The sequence below is a fragment of the Rhinoraja longicauda genome, chromosome 20, assembly GCF_053455715.1.
Source record: "Rhinoraja longicauda isolate Sanriku21f chromosome 20, sRhiLon1.1, whole genome shotgun sequence".
Lineage (NCBI taxonomy): Eukaryota > Metazoa > Chordata > Chondrichthyes > Rajiformes > Arhynchobatidae > Rhinoraja > Rhinoraja longicauda.
This window is the reverse complement of record NC_135972.1, coordinates 12,204,406-12,224,171: the sequence shown is the minus strand read 5'-3', so window position 1 is coordinate 12,224,171 and position 19,766 is coordinate 12,204,406. Positions and strand designations below refer to the sequence as shown.

General features: G+C 44.2%; 1 protein-coding gene across 9 annotated transcripts in view; it reads left to right on the top strand.

Annotated features, from left to right (window-relative positions):
- The window catches only part of LOC144603565 (contactin-1-like), a 421,240-nt gene that overhangs the window by 362,631 nt on the left and 38,843 nt on the right, over positions 1-19,766 (top strand). For all 9 annotated transcript variants that reach the window (XM_078416950.1, XM_078416955.1, XM_078416958.1 and 6 more), the window contains 2 exons: positions 15,788-15,974; positions 16,903-17,015. In XM_078416950.1, coding sequence (XP_078273076.1) covers positions 15,788-15,974; positions 16,903-17,015 — 300 coding nt within the window. The remainder of the gene's footprint in view (positions 1-15,787; positions 15,975-16,902; positions 17,016-19,766) is intronic.

Genomic DNA, 19,766 nt, shown 5'->3' with positions numbered 1-19,766 from the left:
AGACCCTTCACTAGGCAACACCTTCCTATTAATTGAAATGTGTCCTTATTCATGAAGTAACTGAGAGGCAACTTGTCCCAAGTGAACGATAAATCCATTCACTTTCAATGCATGCATAGGAAGCACGAATCCACAACTCTCAAACTGACAGGCAAGTAGTGCTGTGACACATCATTTGTCTCAGGCAAACAGCGGGTTTTGCTGTTCATGAAGAAGCAAACTGAAATGATTGCAAAGGGAAGCAGCAGATTTCTTTTAGAACCAGACCATTTGGCAACACAAAAGGTGTAGATTTTACCTCATATTTCGCTTGGACAGCATACAACCCAGAGGTATGAACATTGATTTCTCTAACTTCAGGTAACCCTTGTATTCCCTCTCCGTCCCTCCCCCACCCTAGTTGTCCTGCTAGTTTCACTGTTGATATCCCTTCATTATCACCTCTCCCACAGCCAACAATAGACCATTGTGGCCATAGTTGGCAGCTCTGATTTGTTCTGTACCTTTTCATACCTCTAGTTTCCCTCACCCCTGACTCTCAGTCTGAAGAAGGGTCTCAATCCAAAACATCACCTATTCCTTTTCTCCAAAGATGCTGCCTGACCGCTGAGTTACTCCAGCGTTTTGTGTCTATTGTAGATTTCACCTCCTGTCTCTCCCCTCATTGGCCCTTAAAATGTTTTCAATTTCCGAGACTGGTGAAGGTTAATTGGATGTCGGACTTCTGTTCTTCTAAGGAGGCACAGGGAGTGCTTCGGCACTGGGCTTTAATTGGAGTATACTGTAAACCGCTTCAAGCCTGGTGGTGGACATTGCTGAGGAGCTGGGTGCAGATCCAGCCCACACCATTGCTGCTTCTCCACACACTTGACTAAGAGATGAAACCATGAGTTGCCAAGGCATGCCAAGTGGCAGCTGGCAGTACCCACTTGTGTCTCCACCTGCTGGTTCAGATGGCCGCGATGCGTCCTCTCTGCCACTGTTTGAACCTCTGCATCATTTGAGAGCAGAGTTCAAGAGCAAGATACCCATAAGTGCTGCCCAGTCCACTTCTTGGAACCCCCCCTGTCAGGTGAAGGGCAGTCAGCTCCCTGGCCCTCTCCCTCCACGGACGGTCAATGCAGTTGAGTAGACAGTAGATGATGAGCTTGGGCAGTAGACTTGTCCAGCCCAGAAAGCTCTATATGATACTTGGATGATGAAAGTAGTGTGTTGGAAAAAGAAGCACGTTAAATAAAAGGTACTTCCAGTAAAAATCCATGCAAACCCTTGAACATTTTTAGTTTTGTGCGATAAAAAAGGAGTTTGTATCAAGTCTAATTGACTTGATTATCTTCCAAGTACCAGGGTTTCAACCTCAGGCTTCTAAATGGGGAAGTATATTAATGATCCGATTCCAGGAGATGTTGGGAAAGGATTTTAATGGCAGGAAATAGACTATTGGTACAATATGACCCTTAAAGTGCGGTTTAAATTATAGTTTTCCCAATTCTGTACTCTAGTATTTTTTCTGGGAAATAGAGCCTGTTTGCAAGAAGTCGTGGCTGCAGGGTGAAATTGTGCAATGCCTTCGCCCTCATTGAACTCTAGTTATGGCTGTAACTTTCTAGTATTACATATTTTCATTACATAAATGTATTTGTAACGTCATTCCACTGTGATTCCTTTGTACCTTGTAAATCCCCAAAACAGCATGGCAATCAAACAAAGTTTGTATCACCATTGCTCCAATGCTTGCACAAAGTATTCCATGGTACCAGTGATCGGTCCACCAAGAGTTCTTATGAAATACCATGAAGAGGAAATGGCTGCGATACTGTTTATCCTTCATATCAATGGGCACGGTTTTCTAACTACCCCACACTATAATCCTCTTTCGGAGTTCTTCCTCTGGGATTCAGTTTCAGATTATAACTCGAAGTATCACTCGCTACTTTAATCATATTGGCAATGTATAGTTCCCTTGTAATGAAGTACTTTAAAATATCCAGTGTCAAAAATTTGTCTTTATACCTGAGAATGGAAAGTACAGGTGGACTGTTTTGGAGTGAAGAGAGGTTGAGGTTTGAGTTTCCTTTTCTCCAGAGATGTTGCCTGACCCGCTGAGTGACTCCAGCTTTTTTGTGTCTATCTTCAGGTTTGACTGTGCCTTTATATTATAAATCTATCAGGGTCTCAGGACAAAGTAAGGACAGACCCCCCATGCTTCTTAGTCCATATAATGATACCGATTTTATCGCTCCAACTAGACAATCACCTTTGAATAATCTGAAACAATATTCATTATAAAGCCTGATGAAACCAGTGGAATATTTCAATATTTATTTAATTAACTTTTACATCACAAAATTAGGAATGTATGTAACATGATCATTATTATGTCATTTTTTTACAGAAGCCTGATATGACTTACTTTATTATGAACTAATTTTGGAAGAAAACAGGCAGATTTTTATGATGCTTGTCAGAAAGGCGCTGCTAGATTGATAGCAATTTTGAAATCTCGTTTTAATCCATTGTATTTCCAAATTCCCTTTTTAATCTTCCACCAAAAAGAATAAAAATTAAGAAAACAGAAATTATTTGCCAAGAATAATTCTATGGTGCTTATCTGTATAGATGCAGCGTACAATTTCTCATGCAAAATCTGACACCCTGTGCTTTTCCTTCACCTCACCATTGACCGCCATATCTTCAGGATATAACGTCTAATCTGTCTGGTTTCCTCAAGAGAGTGGAACTGGTGGTGGAGCAGCTGGTATTAGTGCCTCACAGCTCGGGTGATCCGGGTTCATCTTGACCTCTGGTGCTGTCTGTGCAGAGTTGGTGCATTCTCCTTGTGACCATGTGGCTTTCCTGTGGGTGCTCTAGTTTCCTCCCACATCCCAAAGATGTGTGGGTTGATAGATTCATTGGTTCCTGTCAATTCCTTCAGGCAATGCATTCCAAACCCCAAAGACTTCCTTTAGACACATGGGACTACACTAGGGCCCAGACCTTCACCGCTTTGCCTCTTTCTGATTTAGAAAAATGTATATATTAGAAATATAAATGAAGATATGCTCTGGAGTTTAGAAGGATAAGGGATGTTCATATTGAAACATTTTCAGATTGTGATGGGACATGACAGGGTAGATGTCACAATGTTACCACTGAAAGGAAAGTCTTGAACAAATCGCAAGATTAATGGCAGTTATCCACATTTGAGGTGCAGTCCTGAACTACTGTTGACCTCATTGGTGACCCTCCGACTATCTTTGATCGGACCTTACTGGATTTACCTTGCACTAAATGTTATTTCCTTATCATGGACACTGTAAATGGTTCGATTGTAATCATGTATTGTCTTTCAGCTGACTGGTTAGCACGCAACACTGTACCTCAATACACGTGACAATTAACTAAACTAAACTAGAGCAGGTCAGTCAAAATCATATTGTGTGCTGGGGCAGGTTTGTGGGTCTGAGTGGCCTATTCCTACTTCTATTTTGTTATGTTTGTAAGATCCACTCACTGTCAAACACTAGATCACTGTGATACCACTGGCAGTGGGTCCAAACTCTTCCACCCCTTCATCACATTCTGGTAAACCAGTCCATTGAGAATTGGCACTCTCTGATATTCAGTTAGTCTGGTCATGCAGGGAAACAACACAAGTTCAGGCCCACTTACCCAAAAGTTGCGTCCTCTTGCTTTTATTTCCCCTTACATTCTCATCCATTCCCCCAGAATCTGCCGCTCGGCTATACACCAGGAGCAGTTTACAGCAGCCAATTAACTTAACAACCAGCCCGTCTTTACAATGTGGAAGGAAAGTATGAAACCAGAATTTAGGCAACTGCACAGGGACAGGGTTAGATCTGCTAAGGTCTACATAACATGACTTCCGGGTCTTTTTAAACATTATGCAATCGAACAAGAGCATACCTGCTCCATCCCATACTTCAACATTAAACAGTTGGCTCTATGTATCTGCACAGAGCTCCTGCAGAACAGCTAGCGTGTTGTCACAGCCTGCAGTATAACAAACATGTTTGCACTCAACATCTCCCAGTCTTGTACAAGCCAGCCATTGTAAGTGTTGCTGTCAAGGAGATTATCTTTGTGTGTTTGGGGATTTATAAACTGTATTTTATGTTTTATTCATCCAAAAATGTAATTACAAAGTACCTTGTGCAATCACACGAGAATATTTTAAGGACAAAGTTACTGACACCGAGTTGTACAAGTTTATTTATCTTTCAAAACAGGAAATCTCAAACCCCATTAGAAAGTCTGACAAGTGCCCTACAAAGTCAGGAAGCATCCGTGTTTATTAGTGCAAGTGGAACGTTGCCGGCTAGTCTTGCATCATTGTCTCTTGAAACAATACCATCTCCCCACGGCCTCACATTGACATGTGCCTAACTGATTTATGGTCATGTTTGTTTTGTCTGAGTATGTGAAATTGGATGGTTTTAAGCAACCATTCGGGTTATCTCAATGTCACCCTCAGCGATTAGGGTGACATTAGGATGCGATTAGGCCTGATCAGTTTTGAAGGTCTTTGAGACCAACGTTGGTTATTCTACGGGCTCAGTCCAAGTAAAAACTCAGGATTCATGTGTTTTGTGCAGATATATTGTTATATATTGTTAAACATGCTATTTTTTCATCCTCGGGGCACTCAGTTGGGCTTCCCATCTGAGCAGTAACACCATGAAAACTGCAGTGTGTCCTTGATTCTTCATGTTGGACGATGGGTGGCACTTACCAAAATCCCATTGCGATACTTGTGCTAGACATTGCTGGATTTTGCTTATGTTGTTTGATGCCCACTTATCCTATGGATGTTGATTTTGGAATGGGCTCAATGCACAGTCTCTTGAGGAGAGCAATCTCTTCATCTTAAGAAAATCTCTTATTCTGAATTTCCCATTCAATGAGGGAGTCTCCCTCAGCACATCGTAAATCTCTCCATCTTGTCATCAACTTTGATCATTCCAAACTCAAGGGAATATAAATGCCAATGTTCATAATTTAACCCTTAAGGCTGTACATACATTCCATTGAAGTTGCTAGGTATCCTCACTAAAACAGTGTCCACTGAACAAAACTGACAGCACTACTCGTAGCGGGCTTGAAACACCTGTAGGATTGATCAGTCAATTTTGAATTCCATTCATTTTTTGAGGAAAAGAGAAGCAGTCCGTTGCTTTTGGTTTATTTATGCACCGACTTAATTGATCTGTGCACATGGGCATGCAAGTTCCTGAGCAAGTCCTCATATAAACGGAAAGAATATCATTCCAATAGTTACTTTCATTAAGCAGTTCTTGGACCTACAACAGGCTGTCCTTTTAAAATTTCCTGTTCCAACTACAAAGCCTGCTTTGACTTCTAATTATGTAATCTGCACATTTAGACCAACAATTGACTCTTCGTCAGGAGTAATCGTATTCACAATTCTTGCGGACCTGAGTTGTCAGCTAATTTAAAGCTAATGATTACACAAATCTCATCAATGAGAGTAGGACCATATAACTGCAGGAAGGAACTGGTTTAAACCAAAGATAGATACAAAAAGCTGGAGTAACTCAACGGGACAGCCAGCATCTCTGGAGAGAAAGAATGGGGGACATTTCGGGTCAAGAAGTCTGAAGAAGGGTCTGTCTATCTTATGACTCTATAACTGCTTGGCTGTAATGCAAAAGTCTTACTGATTAGGGAAGAGGAGTTTTGGTGTTGGGGAGGGTGAATGAGGAGGGCAGGGAATGGCCCATTATTGAGAAACTACACCAGGGTGGGCAAGACCTTGCATGATAAGTCACTTTGAGATTAAATACTGTCGAACATGAGAAGATATTTACAATCATGGAAATTAATGATGCAGATGGAAGCCATTCTGACCATCATACTGAGCAAGTATCCTTTTGGATAGACACAAAAAGCTGAACTAACTCAGCAGGACAGGCAGCATCTCTGGAGAAAAGGAATAGGTGACGTTTCAGTTCGAGACCCTTCTTCAGTATTCTTTTGGTTGGGTTTTAGTGGATGTAAAACTAGGAAGTCTTTAAATTTATCAAGGGCAAAAAAAGATGCTCTTACTATAATTTGGTTCAGATTTGGAAACAACTAGCATACAATAAACCATAGAAACATAGAAAATAGGTGCAGGAGCAGGCCAGTCGGCCCTTCGCGCTAGCACCACCATTCAATATGATGATGGCTGATCATCCAGAATCAATACCCTGTTCCTGATTTCTCCCCATCTCCCTTGATTCCGTTAGCCCTAAGAGCTATATCTAACTCTCTCTTGAATACATCCAGTAAATTGGTCTCCACTGCCTACTGTGGCAGACAATTCCATAGATTCATGACTCTCTGGCTGAAAATGTTTTTCCTCATCTCAGTCCAAATTGTTGTTTGGTAGATAATGATGATACACTTGCTGGGGGTTTGTTAAAAAGTTGAAGCAGAGAAGATGGAATAGTTTAAAATGGCAAGCCACTGGATCTTGGAATAACTGTCAGGAAGCCTATTGTCCTGTCTGAATCTACCTCATTCAAGCTTTACTTTGGTACTTTAGACTTGCATTGTGGAAACAGGCCCTTCGGCCACTGAGCCTGTGCCAACCAACGATCACTCCATGCACATGCACTATCGTACAAGCTAGGGAAAATTTACAGAAGCCAACTAAACTGTATGTCTACAAACCTTGGAGTGTGGACGGAAACTGGAGCACCAGGCCAAGGGGTGACCTTATAGAGATGTATAAAATCATAAGGGGAATAGATAGGGTGAATGCACAGAGTCTTTTACCTAGAGTATGGGAATCAGGAACCAGAGGATATAAGTTTGTTAGAGAGGGAGGATTTAATAGGAAACTGAGGGGCAACTTTTTCACTCAGAGGATGGTAGTTATATGGAATGAGCTGCCAGAGGAGGAAGTTTGAGGCAGGTTTTCTTACAGCGTAAAAGACGTAAGTAGATAGGAAAGATTCAGAGGGATATGAGCCAAATGCGGGCAAGATGGGGCATCTTGGTCAGCGTAGACAAGTTGGGCCAAAGGGTCTGTTTCCGTGCTGTTTCTTTGTCTCCAAATGCAACATAACCAATGTTCAATAAAAGCTAACCAACTTTATAATCATAGCTAAGCAAAGTTATTGCAGTTCCTTCCTACGCAAAGTTTTACAAAGCTGCAATATGACTTTCTGACACGTATTCAGGAGTCATAAGTGAAACCAACTAATGAAGGCAAACGTACCATATACCTTCCTTACCTATCGTCCCATATTGCTACTTTCAAAGAGCAATTGACTTGGACCCCAAGATTCCTCTGTTCCTGCCAATAACTGCGTAAGGGATATTGTTTTGAGGATATGAATCCAGGAAGGAAATCGTCAGTCTTGACCTCTGTTAAGCAGTTCTCTAATGTAAGCAATGTACATTAAGCCAGGTCTCTTAACAACTTGGTCAGTAGTTCTTCATGAAGCACCCTCAGTTTAGGTATTAATTGTCGGTCTGTTGCATTAGGTTATCTGTGCATTCATGTGCATAGTGAGGACTGTGGTGTGGGTCCAACAGAAAGAACTGAGCTGCTCAGTGTCCTGAGGATGGCTTGAAAGGAACACTGTGTTAAGGGCATCAGGCTGATAAAGCTGATGGGGAGCAGATGCGTGAGGCCGTCTCAGGCTCCACAGTGCTGAGCTGCAGCTCAGTTCCACAGCCAGTGAGTGACTCACTGTTCCATGATATGGTACACAGGCAAGATCAGGCTCTTCTCTCAGCGAGAGCCATCGCTCCCACTGTGAGGGCTCACTGACCAAATCCAGAAACAAGGTATGAGCTGTTTTTCAAGCTGAGTTTAAAAACCTTGGTTATTTGCACAATGGTCTTTTAAAAGGGCAGTCCTCCAGAGTGATGAGATAAATTAATAACCCCACTTGTATTAGTGCTGAACCCAAAATGGAGTGCCCTGCAATCATGCTCTACTTCTGGCATCACTGACAGATTTAATGTGCAGGAAGAAACTGCAGATGCTGGTTTAAACCAAAAATAGTCACAAAATGCTGGAGTAACTCAGTGGGTCAGGCAGCAACTCTGGAGAAAAGGAATAGGTGACGTTTCTGGTCGAAACCAGATTTCAGATTTATACTTCAGGTTTATCCTCGCCCTGTGCCAACTGTGTCTCAGTTGATCACCATCTTCCTACTGTGTCAGAAGATTGCAAGTCCCGCACCAGACACCTGAAATCAAAAAGCTATGCAGATGCTCAAGTGCAGCATTGAGGAAGTGCAACTAGATGGAGCCTCTGTCTTTGTGATGGGAAGTTAACAAAGGCCTGGGAGCGATGGCTTTCGGCTGTGGAGGACAAGTCATTGGGCATATTTAAAGTGAAGATTGACAAATTCTTGATGAGTAAGGATGACAAAAGTTATGGGGAGAAGGCAGGAGAACTGGGTTGAGAGGGAAAGATAGATCAGCCATGATTGAATGGAGGAGTAGACTAGATGGGCTGGATGGCCTAATTCTGCTCCTATAACTTATGAACCCTCAGGTGGATGTGAATGCTCTATTTTCAAGAAGAACAAGGTTGGAATCCATAATATATATTTTAATATTATTGCCACAATCAATATGATATAAAAATTGTTTGTTTGTAATTGCTTTGCTGTTTGTGAGAGCTTGCTTTGTATAAATCGGCTGTTATGTATCATACAATGGTTATTAAACTGCCGAGTCATCGAATCAGTCCTGCCCAGATGAAGGCTATTCAACCCCTCAAGTCCATGCCAGCTCTTGATGACAGTGCAATTCCTCCCTCTCCCTCTCCCTCTCCCTCTCCCTCTCCCTCTCCCTCTCCCTCTCCCTCTCCCTCTCCCTCTCCCTCTCCCTCTCCCTCTCCCTCTCCCTCTCCCTCTCCCTCTCCCTCTCCCTCTCCCTCTCCCTCTCCCTCTCCCTCTCCCTCTCCCTCTCCCTCTCCCTCTCCCTCTCCCTCTCCCTCTCCCTCTCCCTCTCCCTCTCCCTCTCCCTCTCCCTCTCCCCCCCTCCCCCCTCTTCCCCCCTCCCCCCTCTTCCCCCCCCTCCCCCCTCTTCCCCCCCTCCCCCCTCTTCCCCCCCTCCCCCCTCTTCCCCCCCTCCCCCCTCTTCCCCTCTTCCCCCCTCCCTCTCTCCCCCTCCCCTCTCTCCCCCCCTCTCTCCCTCTCCCTCTCCCTCTCCCTCTCCCTCTCCCTCTCCCTCTCCCTCTCCCTCTCCCTCTCCCTCTCCCTCTCCCTCTCCCCCTCCCCCTCCCTCTCCCCCTCCCCCTTCCCCCTTCTTCCCCCTCTTCCCCCCCTCCCCCTCTTCCCCCCCTCCCCCCTCTTCCCCCCCCCTCTTTCCCCCCCCTCCCCCCTCTTCCCCCCCCTCCCCCCTCTTCCCCCCCTCCCCCCTCTTCCCCCCCTCCCCCCTCTTCCCCCCCTTCCCCCTCTTCCCCCCCTCCCCCCTCTTCCCCCCTCCCCCCTCTTCCCCCCCTCCCCCCTCTTCCCCTCTTCCCCCCCTCCCTCTCTCCCCCTCCCCTCTCTCCCCCCCCTCTCTCTCCCCCTCTCCTCTCCCCCCCCTCTCTCCCCCCCCCCCTCTCCCTCCCCCCCCCTCTCCCCCCCCCCCTCTCTCCCCCCCCCCCTCTCTCCCCCCCCCCCTCTCTCCCCCCCCCCCCCCTCTCTCCCCCCCCCCCCTCTCCCCTCCCCCCCTTAAGCTGACTTGCACTTAAGGGCACTTAAGCTGACTTGCTGACAGCAGGTTTTGGACATCTGCTAGCTGATTCTTTAAATGGTGTTTAACCTCAATGGCAAGAGAAGGTAAATGTTGACCCTCTACTGAGCATAACCTAAAACATTTCTCATTGAGCAAAGTACTGCAGTAACTCAGCAGGTCAGGCAGCACCTCCGGAAAACATGGATGGGTGATGTTTCAGGTTGGGACCCTTCAGACCAAAGAAATGCTGCCTGACCTGCCGAGTTACTCCAGCCCTTTGTATTTTTTGCTCAAGATTCCAGCATTTGCAGTTCCTTGGATTTATCCATCATTTTAAAGGAACAATTACTCTGTAAATGTTAAGTGAGTGAGTGCCGCTATTAAAGTAGCAAGAAAATTCTGCACTGATATAATAAGCTTGCCACATTAATTATCTACAACATCATAGCCCTTCAGCTTTATCAGCCTATCTACTGCAGCTTAAGGCTGTGGAATGAAACAGTGATTTCACAGGCAGCATCCAAGGTGGCTCATAAGGTCGGTGTGGGATACACAGACTCTATATCATAGGCAGGGTGGGTGTTTGGTGGGGGTTCGTGAGGTGATACTCAGGAAGAGGTTTATAAAAACATATTAACCACCCACTTGAAGAATGATGGTCATTGAGAGAAAGCGTTACAGCACAGAAACAGCCCCTCCACTCCAATAATCATTTACCTATTTGCACTAACCCAACATTAAAATAATCTTTCTTTCTTTTCTCCCTGCATTCTTATAAAACACCCTCGGTTTCTACTGCTCACCTACACACTAAGGGTAATTTACAATGGCCAATCACCCTACCAACCTGCACGTCGTTGGGATGTACAATAAGATTAGATACCCGGGGGAAGCTCACGGGGTCACAGAGAAAACATGCAAACTCCACACAGACAGCATCTGAAGCCATTGTTGAACCCGGGTCTCCTCCAGCTGTGCCACTTGTGTTGTTGTGGATCACAGTAACCGATTAATTCATGGTGACCTCCACTGCAGCCACAAATACTACATCGTGGCATCTGTCTGCACGCATACCTGCTCAGGTGCAGGCACCGTGAGTGAGGAGCAACGAGAATCAAGAGCGGTGGGTGTTTTTTTACCAGATGAGACGCTGGGACCATCAGGTTGCAGTCAAGCCACGCAGGAGGGGAAGGAGCCTCGGGGACTGAGGGCACAGCAGGTGCCAAGAGGACACCGACAAGCATCGTGACAGGGAAGCACACAGGAGAGAGTTTGGTCTAGAGATACAGCATGGAATCGGGCCCTTTGTCCCACCAAGTCCATGCCGACCATTGATCACCTGTTCATATTAGTTCTGTTATCCCACATTCCACTCCCAACACACTAGCGGCAATTTAGAGACTAATTAACGTACCTACCCGATCGTCATTTGGATGTGGGAGGAAACCGGAGCACCTGGAAGGATCCCACACGATCGCAAGGAGAACATGCAGACTCCACACAGACTGTACCCAATGTCAGAATCAAACCCAGGTCTCTGGAGCTGCAAGGCAGCCGCTGTCCCTGCTGTACCACTGTGCCTTTCCCAGCTGGGGAGAGATGATACAAAACAAAACACCTGAGAAAGTGACAGAGGCGAGAAAGATTTTCAATTGTCTGACAAGAGTTGTTTGAACTCACTGTTGAATCTTGCTGCTTGTAATGTGCCTGGTTGTGAGATAAGATTTTGTTCCAAGAGTTAAATTGGAACAGTGTACGAGAGGTCAGAGAGGGAGTGGGATGAAAGGGAATGAGTTAGTGAAAGAATCTGGAATTGCAGCATACCAAATTAGGTCTTTGCAGCTTTTTCTTATTTAGATGTTCGATCCAAGGAAATATTACTAACCCACATAGATTATAAATCCAATGCAACCCTGCTATTAGTATGAATGTCTTCACAGCTCTGTAACAATACCGTCATAAATAACATTTAAATTGTACGGCATACGACGGAAACCTAATTCATCGGTCATATTTCAGTAGTGCATGAAATGAAAAGCAGGCTGTCATTGTGAAGCATAGTAATACGTTGTGGGCTGACTTAAACACTAATATTTCATATATTAGAGCAGACTGGAACCATCAATGATTGCAGCAAACATCAGTTGCAGGAAAATATTGACATATAAATCCTATCTCTACTGTTAAGCTGCAAAAAAAAAAAGGAAATCACTCACACCGACATGTATGATGCAGCTTCACTTTCACTAGGAGAAAGCCAGTGCTGGAACCTGCCATTTGCGCACCAATTCCGCAAGGGTGGCACGGTGGCGTAGCGGTAGAGTTGCTGCCTTACAGTGCCAGAGACCTGGGATCGACCCTGACTACGGATGCTGTCTGTACGGAGTTTGTACGTTCTCCATGTGACCTGCGTGAGTTTTCTCCGAGATCTTCTGTTCCCTCCCACATTCCAAAGACGTAAAGTATGTAGGTTAATTGGCTGGGCAAATGTAAAAATTATCCCCAGTGGGTGTAGGATAGTGTTAGTGTGCGGGGATCGCTGGGCGGCGCGGACCTGGTGGGCCGAAGGGCCTGTTTCTGCGCTGTATCTCTAAATCTAAAATGAAGGATTAATGTGAGCAAAAACAGATATTCGTGTGGAATGGCAATTCACATTAGAGGCTGATTGTTCAGCAAGAGTGGCCTAAAACGGTGGGGCAACGGTGGAGTTGCTACCTTACAGCGCTTACAGCACCGCAGACCCAGGTTCGATCCCAACTACGGGCATTGTCTGTACGGAGTTTGTATGTTCTCCCCAACACCGCGTGGGTTTTCTCTGAGATTTTTGGTTTCCTCCCACACTTCAAAGACGTACAGGTTTGTAGATAATTGGCTTGGTGTAAATGTAGTGTCCCTAGTGTATGTAGGATAGTGGTAATATGTGGGGTCGCTGGTTGGTGCAGACTCGGTGGGCCGAAGTGACTGTTTCCGCCCTGTATCTTAAAACTAAACTAAACACTGTTTTGCCTGCTTATAATGATAACGTACAATGGAGTTCTTCATTGCCTCAGAAGAATTAGTGAGCCCCGATCGTGGGTTTGACATGTATTCCGGTAGCCTTTGAAGTTTACCTCAGTGGAAAGGTAGACAGGAATGTGCAGCTCCCAGATCATCATTCAGCCGAGCACCAGCATTTTTCAGTGCAACTGGAGACCATAAAACTTCAAAATGGAGATTGGGAGTGAGAGAAGGGTCATGGAAGAGGTGATGTAATGGCCTTCGAGCTAAACTTAAAAGCAAAACCTATTGTACCGAGGACTGGGAGATGAAGGGGGAAAAAATCTGGAGGGTGGAACTGTAATCTGTCTATCTTCTGCAAACAATGTGATTTTGGTGTTAGCTTGGGTTATGTTCAGGCTAACGTAACTCATAATGAATCGTGATGTTTGAGTGCTGGTGAATTCACCGTGATGTACAGGCACTGAGTGCACTCTTTGCGGTATGCAAAATTTAAGATTTTTATTCACAAATTTAGTAACCTTCAGAACAATCCAAAATACTTCCCAGCCAATGAACTGCTATTTGTGTCTAATTACTGCTTAATCTGGGGAAGGGTATCGAGCTTTAAAATGCAATGCGGCTTAACTGGGAGGTGATAAGATAAAAAGACTAAATCATTAGTGCAAAGCATAAAATGTAACATGTTGTCACAGTAAGTGGATGCCCGTGGTTATTATTATGTTGCAACAACCTTTGTTGTAGAGCAATCTATTAATATTTATCTGATACAATATTTTAAGAGGAACATTCAGGTCCAGGCCGCCAGCCAAGTGGCAAGGGTCACTCCAGCTAACACATCAATGCCTTTATTTTACCCCAGGCTGCCTCATTCTTATCATAATTCATGGACAAGGTGTCTCTGTGTCTAAACTCCACACCCCCCCCCCCCCCCCCCCCACCCCCGAGCTTGTGAAAAGACCAGATGGGGAACGATAGTCAGACCGGCATATGATTACACACACAGAAGTAGTGTATTCTCGTGCATGAAAGGCTTGTGGCCGGTCAGTATGATTGAATATGTAGCTGTAGCGTACAATGCTGATTAATCTCATGCAGAAGGTAAACACAAAATGCCGGAGTAACTCAGCGGATCAAGCAGCATCTCCAGAGAAAAGGAATAGGTGACGTTTTGGGTCGGAACCCTTCTTCAGACTGAAAGATAGAGAAGGACAGAACAAAACAAGGCCGGGAACAGATGACCTCAGGAAGGGTGGAGTCCATAATGGCCCATTGTTGGTTGGGGAAGATGTGCTAATCTCATGCAATTCATATAGAATCACCAGTTACACTGTGCAACTTCTTAGAAGTGGGTGACATGTGGAGACAATGAAGTGAGAGGAGAATAAAATACTGAGAATAGTATTGAAAGGACTCTTGATGTTTAGTTTAGAGATACAGCATGAAAACAGGCCCTGCAGCCCACAAAATCCACGCCGATCATCGATCACCCGTTCCTACTGGGTTCTACGTTATCCCACTTTCCACTCCCTACACACTAGGGGCAATTTATAGAACCCAATTAACAGAAAAACCTGCACGTCTTTGGGATGTGGGGGGAAACCCGAACACACTGAGGAAACCCACGCGGTCACAGGGTGAACATGCAAACTCCACACAGACATCACCCAAGGTCGTGATCAAACCCAGGTCTCTGGCGCCGTGAGGCAGCAGCTCTATCAGCTGCGCCACTGCATCGACCTGTTTGGTGTGGCCTGCATGAGCCAAAGAGTGTTGTATGAATTTACGACTCTGTGTGCATCTTCCTTCCCATTATTTCCACTGTCTTTTGCTCCCTTCAAAGGCCTCACCATCTCCTCACCATCTACTTCACTCTCCATTCTCTTGTTCTTCATTAACTTAGCCTCCAAATATGAGGACAAAATGAATTCATTGATTTTACTACCTGCCTTTGCAAACTAACACCCCTTCCACCACCGAGTCCGCACCAACCAGCGTCCCCACAAATTACCACATATTCCACCACCTTGCCTTCATCTCCATTCTCCCTGAACACATTGGAGCCTCCCAAATTGATACAAATTAATAAATTAACAGAAAGAAAAAATAAATAAATATATATATATATATACGCACTCAGGAAACCCACGAGGTCACAGGGTGAACATGCAAACCACACAGACACCACCATATTTATACTTAAATATATGAGAGATATATATGGTGATATACACACACACACACACACACACACACATATATATATATATATATATATATATGTATATATATATATATATGTATATATATATATATATATATATAACCATATATATATATATAGTGATAAATATTTATATATATAGTGCCAAAAATAATGCCCCCAAGTCTGTGTAGTTCATAATGTTTAATAGCCTGATGGTTGCAGGGAAGAATCTGCTTCTGAATCTGGATGTTACAGTTGTCAGGCTCCTGTACCTTCTTCCCAATGGCAGGTGTGAATTGAGAGTGTGGTCGGGATGGTGTGTATTAATTTCCTGCACTATCCCCTCATCCTTTAATTCACTTTCATCAACTTTTTTTCATATTAAAGTACTGTTTCAAGACTTCTAACAATTTAGTAAATGGTGCTTGTTGTAGCCGACATGAACCCAAACTGAGGTGGATGGGATGTTATCCAATGTGATGATGGTTCTTTTGATGTCATTCTTGATGCCGTATGTGAGATGTGAGTGGGTGTAGGATAGTGTTAATGTACGGGGATCACTGGGCGGCACGGACTTGGAGGGCCGAAAAGGCCTGTTTCCGGCTGTATATATATGATATGATATGATATGATATCCCATAGCCATTGCTGGTTACATTTCCCTCATGTGGTTCCTGCAACATTTCCTCCTCTCTGAATCCTGCCATTGCCATTTCCATCACCCTGAACCCTTCTCTAGCTACTTGTAATATTCTCAGTCTCAGTCCTCGACTGGTTTTAGGTTGGTGGACCACTTAGTGCCTAACTGAGCCAAGGCAGACATGGCTTTAATTTCCAATTACTCTAAATTCTTTCCTTCTGTTCTCTCTGCAGATCAGATATCGAAGGGTCATTGACCCTGAGGCGGCCATACAACGAGTAAGGACGATCGAATATAACACGACAGCTCGAATCAGAGACTTGAAGCCCTACACACGCTATTCCATAGAGGTCAGGGCCTATAACAAAGCTGGAGCTGGCCCTTCCAATCAACCAATTATACTCACAACAAAGAAAGCACGTAGGTACCACTTCAAAGATAGAGGTGGAGGACCACTTGTAACTTTGTTACAGTCATGTATCCTACTGTTATCTGATGTAGTTGTGGAAATTTGGCTGAATCGTAGAATTCTGATCTATTTTTCCTTTCAACCCAAACTCCTCCCTTATCCCCATAATCTTTGACAGCCTTGCTAAACAAGATACCATCAATCTCTTTAAAAAAAAAACTATTGACTTGGCCTCCACAGCCACCTGTGGCAGTGAATTCCAGGGATTTACCACTCTCTGGCTTGGGCCGCTATTCTTCTCTCTGAGGTTACTCCAGCACTTTCTCTTTTTTTGTAAACCAGCATCTGCAGTTCCTTATTTCATCTTCCCAAGGCTGCTGAGGCCTGGTTTGGTGCCACACTGGCCTTTATCTTCCCCGTACCATCCCACCACTGCCGGCAAGCACAATAAACATGGCTGGGAGTTCACTGCACAGGAGAGATGACTTGCAGTGCAGGGTTGCCAGTATCTATACAGCTGCATTAGTATACAAAGTGCAGCCACCGATTTTTAATGTTTAAGGTCAAAAAGTTCTCAAATATATATACTTGTAGAAATTGCAGATACTTGTTTACACAAAAAGACATAAAGTGCTGAAGTAACTCAACAGGTCAGGCATTATCGCTGAAGAACATGGATAGGTGCCGCTTCAGGTCAGGACCCGAATCAGTCTGAAGAAGGATTCTGACCCAAAAAGTCACCTCTCCATGTTCTCCAGAGACGCTGCCTGACCCACTAAGCACTTTGTCTTCTTTTATTTCCAAATATATACTTGCTGTTGTTCATTATACCATCAGTTTTAAAGTTGAGCACTTCTGTATCTTAACTTGCTCACAAATACATGCAAAGGTGTAATGAACCGGAAAATCCAGTCAATTCTGTACTGAATTATTTTCCAGCTCCCAGCAAGCCTCCAAAAATAATCGACACCACAAGGTATGGGACATACTTCAAGATTTCCTGGGAAGAAGTCAAGCCCTTGGACAATGAGTCAAACATTGACGGCTACAAGGTGAGCAGCACAATAGTGTGGAAGAATGCTTCAGGCTGTGGAAACCTCCTGTATTATAAGAAAATAACTGCAGATGCTGGTACAAATCGATTTATTCACAAAATGCTGGAGTAACTCAGCAGGTCAGGCAGCATCTCGGGAGAGTTACTCCAGCATTTTGTGGAAACCTCCTGTTCCACATTCCATCCCCTTATTCCATTATCCACCAGTCTTCTCAGAGGACACAGTATAAAGCAAGAGGTAACCTCCCTTTAGTGACAACTCTCATCAGTCTCCTCATTCTGGCATAAATCCACGTCGCTGCCTAAAAAATCATGTACAGTGGGTGTTGTTTGTATGATACTTATTGCCACTCCCATGCCACAAGCATTTGTGTACCACGCACATAAAACACGATCGAGGAACTCGTGAGCATTGATTTCACTTGTCTCTTCATGTTTCTTTTCTTTTGTGGTTGTTCTTTTGTTGGGACCCCCCTCTTGCACAGAATAGAACAAAAATGAGTGGAATAATTACCAGGATTTATCACTGTCAATTTGACAGGTTGCAAAACAGAATGGAGAAATAATCACTGATCTTAAATAGGTTCTGCTTTGTGTTTCTATTTCATACATTCCCACATCCAGAGACATACATCATGGAAACACTGTCCTTATCAGTCATCAACCACCCGTTTACACTATTCCTGTAGGAATCTCATTTTTTTATTCTTTGCACATTCTGAAACTGCGCCTATTCACCAATACACGAGTGGCAATGTACAGTGAGCAAATAACCCCCAAATCCAAATACCTTCAGGATATCTTTTGGAGTTTGCACATTCTCCCTGTGACCTAAGTGATCATGAGGGTTTCCTCCGGGTGCTCCAGTTTTGTCCCTCATCCCAAAGACATGTGGGTTTGTAGGTTAATTGACCTCCGCAAATTGCCCCTAGTAAGCAGCATGCAAAAGTAGCATTACATGGAATGAGTGTGAATGGGTGATCAATCGTCTGCGTGGACTCAGTGGGCTGAAAGGCCTGTTTCCCTGCTGTATCTTTCAATCAATCAATTCAATCGGAGCACCCTGAGGAAACCCTCATGATCACTTAGGTAGAAATTATCAGCACCTGAGGTCAGGATTGAACCTAGTCTGTGGTGCTGGGAGGCAGTGGCCCTGCAGCTGCGCCATGTGTTGCCCTAATGTATGCCTTTCACTGAGGTCATTGACCAATCCTGGAAATGTTTTCTGCTCCTATTGAGCTTGGTTCTTATGGGAGCACCCCAAATTTTTCTAAATTGCTGAAAATGCTCAACAGTCAGGCTGAATCTTTCTGGAGGTAAAAAAATTCCATATTCAAGGTCGTTGTCCATTTATCTGAAATAACAAAATTAGGAAGATAGAGAAAGGTGGAGAGGATAAAAGGTGTATCAGAGTTTGAGTGGGGCCAGAGAAATTAAATGATACAAATGGTGATGGCACTGGCTAAAATGAATGGTGATGGCATGTTAATCTGAGATAATCTGTCTGAAGGAAGAATACATAAACTATGACCGTAGACATCAGAGAAATAAAAGACAATGGTGGCACAGCAGTAGAGCCTTACGGCACCAGAGATCTGGGTTCAATCCTGATGATTATGCTAATGCATGGGGTTTGCTGGTCAGCGTGGACTCGGTGGGCTGAGGGGCTGTTTTTACACTGCATCTCTAAACTAAACTAAACTAAACAATACTGGACTATGTGGTGCAGATCCTTGCAGATGTGAGAAATCTGTTTAAAAAAAACCAACGCTGGAAATGCTTAGTAGATCAGGCAGCTTCTGTGAAGAGAAAACAGAATGAAGATGAGATATTTATGACTTTCATGGAACATGGAGCACAGGAACCGCCCTTCAGCCCACAATGTCTGTGCCAAACATATTTCCAAATTAAACTAATCTCCTCTGCCTGCACATCATTCATATCCCTCCATTCCCTGCATATCCATGTGCCTATGTAAATTAAATTCCACTATCGTGTCTGCCTCCATTAGCTTCCAGGCAGCACGTTCCAGGCATCCAGCACTCTGTGTAAAATAAACCCGTCCTGCATATCTCCTTTAAACTTTGTCCCCGTCTCATGAAAGCTACATTCTGATTTTCAATCAGAAAAATTGAAAATGGGGGGAATATATATTGAACTGGGGGGAAAATTTGAAAAAATACTGATTAATTGTTGCTTCTCCTGGTTCCGAAGAAACGGGAAGAGGAAAGGAACAAGGAGAGCAATTCTATCTCCACAGTGACGGAAAGAGAGTGGATGTTAATGCAGTATAGATGGAGGAGCGAACCATGGAGTAGCAAAAGATATTGCCTCTTTATAAGGCCGTAGACGCTGTAATCTAGAACAGCAAACAATCTGCTGGAGGAACTCAGCGGGTCCACCAGCATCTGTGGATGGAAAGGAACAATGCAGTGTTTCCATCTGAAATGTCAGCCATGCCTTTCCACCCATTGATTGCTGCTCGTGCCTCTGCGTTCTTCCCCAGATTTTTTTGTTGGTCTCTTCAGAATGCTGGATGCAGAGGGGGAGATGCGTTTGGTGATGATATCACGTTGAAGATGCTGGCTGACTTGTTCTGTTTTTACGATGCATGTTCCGTTTTTACTTCAGGCTTCCAACATTTGCAGTTGTTTTGCTGTTCGGACATTGAATTGATCTTTGTCACTGATTCTACATTGGTGCATGCATCCAATTGACCAAGTAACAGTTTACATAATTTTAGTTATGT